The sequence below is a fragment of the Cydia strobilella genome, chromosome 14, assembly GCF_947568885.1.
Source record: "Cydia strobilella chromosome 14, ilCydStro3.1, whole genome shotgun sequence".
NCBI classification, from domain to species: Eukaryota; Metazoa; Arthropoda; class Insecta; order Lepidoptera; family Tortricidae; genus Cydia; species Cydia strobilella.
This window is the reverse complement of record NC_086054.1, coordinates 13,128,706-13,135,978: the sequence shown is the minus strand read 5'-3', so window position 1 is coordinate 13,135,978 and position 7,273 is coordinate 13,128,706. Positions and strand designations below refer to the sequence as shown.

Here is a 7,273-nt window from a genome sequence, read left to right as displayed (position 1 = left end):
AAAACTTTATGAATCTGTCCTGAAAACACTGATTTCACCCCAAATGAAACCATTCCTCCGCAGCGCGGCCGCGTAGCGCGCTAGCATGATGGCCGGAAACCCGTCCACGCGCGCATCCGCGAGCATCCCGGACGCGCTGCACCAGCGAGGCAACCGCAACAGCACCCTGAATGCATTGTTGTATTGGACGCGCAGGTCACTTACGTACCTTTGCGTATAGCTGGTCCATTAGTGCACATGTATAAAAAGTCGTGCAAAAAGACTGTTGAACTCGCTTTTGTCATGGGCACCAGAGAGTGATATTTTTGCAACTTCTTGGGCGAATATATGTCGGACATGTCTGGCGTACTGTGAAACTCTTGATGTCACTTGATATTGTATTGGTTAAAAATTAAACTAGAAAATGCGTAGCTAAATTTAATTTGTCTCATTTGTCCCCCTCGTTACATTCATTAATTTTAACAGAATTCTTGTTCAAATTCCCCAATTCCGCTTCAAACAACACATCATTGATAGCTTTCTCTGCTAATAATCTTTGCATCGGCTCCATTTTTTCCAGCTTTTGAGACCAAATGTGCGCTAGTGACCATGCTGTAGTATGCTGTTGTTGAACTTGTTGATACGGATTTCGAGGTGATGGCAGAAAGGCTGGACATGCTTCGCTTTTGGTTTGTGTAGGTGATATGCTATTGTAGTCATAAAAATTTTCGTTTGCAGTTTGCAAAGGATGTACAACTTGTTGATACATTGGACTTCGAGCTGATAGAAAGGTTGGTTGATGTATATCGCTTTTATTGGTATGTGTTGGCGATACGCTGTTATAGTCAAGGGCTTCGCGGACGGGAGACATTGAAAGCTGTGACTCCGTTGTTTCTGGTTCTTCGCATTTTACAAACACATCTACTGTCTGAGGGTTCTGAAATAAATTAAAATGTTCATATCATATAACAATAATTATAAAAGTATCACAATACATATATTATTAATAAGATAAAAATCATTCGGGCTGTGAAATTAATTATTATTTTCTCGAGACTACAGGATTCTTCAAAAAAGGCGTGTACAGTCAAGGGCATAAATTAACATTCCCAAAGTTTCAAAAATATTTGTACGCTCTTACACCTTAGACAATAAAGTCGTGTTCACATATTTTTGAGCCATTTGTCTGGATCGATATTTTTGCCTTCGACTGTACAGGCTTTTAAAGGGTCGGCAACGTGTATGTTACACCCCTGGAGTTCCAGGCATCCATAGGCTACGGTGACCGCTTGCCATCTGGCGGGCCGTATGCTTGTTGACGTGGTATAAAAAAAATGCTGTGACTGAGTTTACTTTTCATTTAGGGTTCAAGTTAATTTGGTAGTTTAATACTTAAAATTATGAAATGAGCAAAGTAAAATAAAAGTAGATCCTGAATGGGTCGACAATTAAATCCTAATTGGCAGAGATTTGCCTGAGAGAAATAAATACCTAGCTAGAGATTTTTAGAAATATTAATAATAGGATTATTGCAGTTCCAATAGCCTATGGTTACCGCTTACCATGCCGGTCCATAAGTTTAGTTTCCTTTCCACTAAAATCATATAACAAGATCTAGGTCTTACCTGTTCAGTGTAATCTGGCATCTCCGTGTCATACAAAAAACTAAGCAGCTTAAACGACTTCGACCTTGGCGTGTAAACATCCCCATTTCTATGCGTCTCCGCAATCCTTCTCAACTCCCGCCTATAATTCGACCTCAAACTGTTTATTTTCTTGCGCACATCGTCCACCGTGGCATTCGGTTTATATCGTTTAAAAACTGCCAACAACTTGTTGTACCCTTTCTGCCTTTTTAATTTATTCGTGTAATCGTTATGCTGGGAGTTCCATAGTTCTGAGAGAGTTTCGAATTCGGTTATAAACTGTTCGTCAAATGTAGGTTTTTCGGCCGCAGCCGCGGGCGGCGTTACAAGCACGTCCATCACCATTGGAGGCCGAGTCTCGACTAGTCGACTGACGCCGCCGCGATCTGATCATGCGCACAAAATCCTGATTACGATCGGTGCTCGTGACGAAATAGCCCATCAATCAAGCTGTCAATCAAGATTGATCACAATAGATAGCGCAAGGCATTCAATTTGGAACTGGCTATCTGTGTCCGTTGATTAAGAATTATGATCAATTAACGTTGTTATTGTAAATTTCTTTATGATGACAAATTTACTATCGTACTGTCAATTAAAAACTTAAAATATGCCGTACCTTATGTCAATATGTACGGAATGAAATCGTAGAAGTCAAGGGTCTAGTTACTTTTAGGTAATAATTAGGTAAGTGTTTAGGTCTACTTACCAGGTACCTACCTACCTACTTCGTGAATCCAGTTTCTCAAACATTATTACGAAAGATAAGTATTATCTGTCAAGTCAAGGATACAGAGCCTTGAGCATCGCCGTCGAGTCGCTTGCCTATCGGTGTTCTATCGGATACATTTCGGGGAGTGCGCACAGGAACTGCACGACCTGATCCCACCTTCCCCTTTCCATCGTCGGACATCCAGGCGCGGGGAGCGAATGCACCCGTTCGTGGTCCACATTCCATTCGTTCGGACGAAACTTTTTGCCTCCTCCTTTTTGGTACGGACGGCTAAGGAATGGAATGCGCTCCCGCCATCTGTATTCCCTGATCAATATGACCTCGGTCTCTTTAAAACAAGAGTGAATAGGCTGTTACTGAACCGGTGAGCTCCATCTTAGGCCCTGTCTTCACTTTCCATCAGGTGTGACTAGGGCCAATCGCCGATCAGTTTATAATAAAAAATAAAATAAAATAAATTATACCCACATACTACATATGTACTACAAACAGCAACACTCTTAACTGTCCATCCGTGGACCTTATTTCCAAAGGTCCACCGACGGACACTACGGACATTTAACAGTGTGGGCGATGGTACTTTTAAAAACTGACCTTTTATGTTCAGTCCGCTCTCTCTCAGACCATGGAAACTTCGCCTTAATATCCCTAACGCCGATTCAAAGTTCCCAACTGCTAAGCCGAGTTCCGCGGGATTCCCCGCCAACTTCAGGAATTTTAAAACGTTTTTATTTTTTAAATGACGCCGCGGCGGTACTTGGCAGTTCGAGTACTGGCCTCCAAAGCTAAAAAGCGGCATCTCAAAAACAAATCAACTTGAAAATTGAACTTTCAGGTTAAAATTTTAAGGTACATGTTTGCATGAAATTTTCATTGAACTGGGAGTTCGAGCTGGGAGTTAGCTCTTAGTTCGAAGGCGGTTTAAAGGTGCCGGGGCTTTAGTTGAGTCTATATTGCCGATGTTTAGCTCATATAGGGCTAAGTTTAGGTGAAGTTTTGCGGGAAGTAAAAGAAAAATGTTATAAAACTGAATTTGCAAAGCAGCTTTCAGAATTTTCAAGTCGTATGATTTGAAACTTATTGTTGTGAGCGCTGGTTGTGAGTCATTTGCGATTCGTGGTTCCTGAAATGGCTGAAGTCGCTACTGAGAAGTGCCTTAAGGCCGTTCCATCGGTTTGCCGCTATCACTGTCACATTTCGCAAGAAAGAACGGGAAAGGCCAATGCGCACCAAGTGTAAATTTTGATCGAATTTTGTCGATTTTTATTTATTTTAAAAACGTTGCCTTACAATATCGAAATTCGAATGCGGTAAAATTACTATTTAAGTTGATTGTTTTTTCTTCTTTTTTTATTTATAGTGTCACATAATAAATAACCGAGTAAAGTTGGATTAAATGTCCTAGTTAGAGGTTACTTTGGGAATTAATTGTATCGAGCGAAGTGTCATAATTAGCCTCATGCATGAAGTTTATATTTGAACGAAATATGTTTTATTCGGATGTTTGTTACCGTTATATCATGTTACAAATGCATTTCCGTTTTTAAATTATCATTTAATCACTTAAAATTATAAATAAAAAGTACAAAAATTTGCCCGCGAAAAGCTAGTGAGCGAAACGCTCGAAACGCCACGTGACGTCACGCGTTAGACAGATTAGTGTCATTAGTAGCAAACGTCAGTTGGGCCGCCCAACGTGTGACGTCATCACGCTCTGTCGAATTCGCGCCAAAAATTATGAGCGTTTCAACCGTTCAAAAATTTTCAACATTTTAAATATTTTTTAATAAAATAATGTTAAGGTTTACAAAAGTATTTTTATCATTTCCGGTGTTCCAACGATATAAATTATGAATCCAAAAATAAAAATAAATTCATGCATGGAGCTAATTTGTGTACAGGAAGCTTATAAATAAAAGATAATATAATCAAGAACTACATATATTTTTCCACGTCTACGAATATCAACGCCTCAGAGAAAAATAATAAGTAGAATTTTCGCCTTCTGGCTCAGGGAACAGCCTTATTAAGGTAGGGACAAACCGAGTCCACGCAACGCAACGTATGCATTATGAAATCTGGACCCTGAAATTTGTATGCTTAGAATCATACTTGTCATGCGTTGCATTGCGTGTGACAAGTATGTTTCTAAGCATACAAATTTAAAGCAAACAAAAAGCATACGATGCAGGGTGGAGGCGCATATTAGACCTTTAGTTTATTAGTTTTAGTTTATTAGTTTTAGATTATTAGTTTTAATTATTTTTATTTATTGAAACTTAATATGTAACTATATGTCTTAAAAGCATACCATTTTATCACATTGAAGTTGCGTAAAAAAGTACCAGAAATCATTGAATGAAAATTGATTAATACAATTTTGTTACCTACATGAAGCGCATGTGAAAATTGCCTTCTCAGTTCAGAACTTTGAAATCTAGTTAGGGAGACTTTTTCTCATTTTCATGCCAATTGTACCAACCGGGCATCAAAGGAATCCGACAGTAACATCCGGCCTTAAAGGTGTTTTTTTTTTCTTTTGAACCATTCAAAAGTGTCCGATGACTTTGACAGCTACTATCGCTGTTGGTACGCGACACAATTTGCATTGTCCCGGAAACGCCCAAACGCCTCTTCAAAAGTTCCGTGTTCGAAAATCGAATGTTTATTATCGCTCGTCGTTTGTTTGTTTGTATGCTCAAATATAAACTCTATGTGTTAGTGTTAAGGTTGTTTATTGAATTGTAAGGGCCACTTGCACTATCCCACTAACCCGGGGTTAAGCGGTTAAACTTTTAACCCAGTGCCAAATTGTACTGGTATCCATGGTAACTCCACGTTTAACCGGTTAACCCCGGGTTAGTGGTATGGTGCAAGTGGCGCTTAGTGTAAGTTGGATGCGAATTTGATGTAATATATAATTACTTGGTAGTGTTTTCTGGAAATGTAAGTGCATTTTTACGGCTGGGCCTTAGGATAACTGACGTGGCTCTAAGCATGAAATCTTAGCGTGGTCAGACTATACGTCAAAAACATGCAAAATATAAACTGGGAAATGGTTTTCCAGTTACCAACTAAACGCTCTGCGATAAGTTGATTAATTGGGATTGGGACATGAAATCAACTTTTACATTAATGGTAATAATGGTACCTACCCCGAATAAAGGGGTTAGACCCATCAATCATAAGGCACAAGTTCTAACCAAACCTATATTGTCTTATGCACACGCATATTCAGCGGCACGCCGTGTTTGCGGCTCGTGCCGCGGCAATTACAATAATTCAGGGCATATCGACGCCATTAGCTAACACCGCAGATATCTAGGAACACTAGTGCCCGTCTAGAGTTGTGCCGTTCCCGGGAACTCCCAGGAATATTCCCCATTTTGTATGAGGAAATTTCCCACGGGATATTTCCCTACACAAAATGGGGAACGTTCCCGGGAACCGCACATACTCTATGCCCGTCTAAGGGCCACTTACACCATTTAATAACCCGGGTTTAACCGGTTAAACCTGGAATTACCATGGTTACCAGTACAATTTGACACCGGGTTAGCGATTTAACCGGTTAACCCCGGGTTCGTGGGTGGTGCAAGAGGCGCTTAGGCTGCCTTTTCCACGGAGGCGGAAGCGGATGCAAAACGTTCAAGTTGTTAAACAAGAGACCAAGTTCGAAAGTTAGAGAAGGGAAGATGTCGATGTCAACTTTAGCCAGTTCTCCGAGACCTCAGCTTGCGCCATCTAGAGTTAGCCACAAACTCGGCGTTAATCGGTTATCAGTACAATTTAACATTGTGTTAACGGTTAACTCCGAGTTAGTGGCTAACCCTGGGTGGTGCAAGTGCCATTAAAGTATATAAACGTCAAGTTGTCTTGGACTGGTACGAAGTCTACCACCAGTGCCCTGTTTATCAAAAGCTTGTAGCTTGTAATACAAGTGGATGTCCCTTTCTAATAAAAGCTGTCAAAAAGTGAGTTCCGCTTGTATTACAAGCTACAAGCTTTTGATAAACAGGGCACCTAAGTTTTGTACCATATTTCATGCAAAATAAAGTTATTTTCCTTCTTTCATTCTTTCTAACCAACTATGTGTCTATGGACGGCTAATACCGACGAATGACGAATGCGGTGTCGAACGCAAACACGGGAGTGTTCGTCATATTGGTACACCGATAATAGGCGATCATAGGGATTGATTTGGTAGGAATAATAGTTATGTGCAGATTTGATGAGTACAGTCGAGTTCATAAATATGTATACATTCTTTCACCTTATTGCAATGGATAAAGGTGAATAAATGTATACATATTTATGAACTCGAATGTACATCAGGCGAACTTTTCGGCTGATAGAGTGAAAAGTTAGTACCTACCTACTGGTCCTTAATTGTTACTTCGATACAAAAAAAAATGTCATTTCATGTGTTTGTCAACGCATATTGGCATTTCATTGTTCTGGAACAAAGACATCCAAACATCCTAAAATTCGAAATATCCACGATTTTTTCACAGCAACGATTGAAACTAATCTAGTATTTATGTTGACACGAGTAAGGTTGTATTCGAAATAAATGATACAATATTTTTGAATGTAAACGAAACATAATGTTCGAGTATAAAATGACAGCATTTCTACGTAGCTAGATTAGTATACGATTGACCACCACACGATGTTCTTGAGTTACCTAATGAACAAATGCATCACGCTTTTAGTCGTGGTGCCTTTAGTGTATTACTTAACCTTGTATTCTGGGTCACGAGTTGATCGGACAGATAAAAAAGAAAATGCTGAGAGTGACTGGTAATAAAATAACTTTACGGTTTAGACTCACGTGTTTTTAGTCACTCGCGCGACATGTTTTGGAGAGCCTAGGCCTTTCTCAAGCAGTAACACTAACAGTGCGAGTAGCGTT

General features: G+C 39.8%; 1 protein-coding gene across 1 annotated transcript; it reads right to left on the bottom strand.

The window, feature by feature from the left end:
- Positions 1-427: 427 nt before the first annotated feature.
- Positions 428-2,181, bottom strand: LOC134747156 (uncharacterized). The gene is made up of 2 exons (XM_063681737.1): positions 1,605-2,181; positions 428-916 (listed from the first exon to the last, which is right to left on the bottom strand). The coding sequence occupies exons 1-2, from the start codon at positions 1,968-1,970 to the stop codon at positions 428-430; spliced, it is 855 nt and encodes a 284-aa protein (XP_063537807.1). The 5' UTR covers positions 1,971-2,181.
- Positions 2,182-7,273: the final 5,092 nt, after the last annotated feature.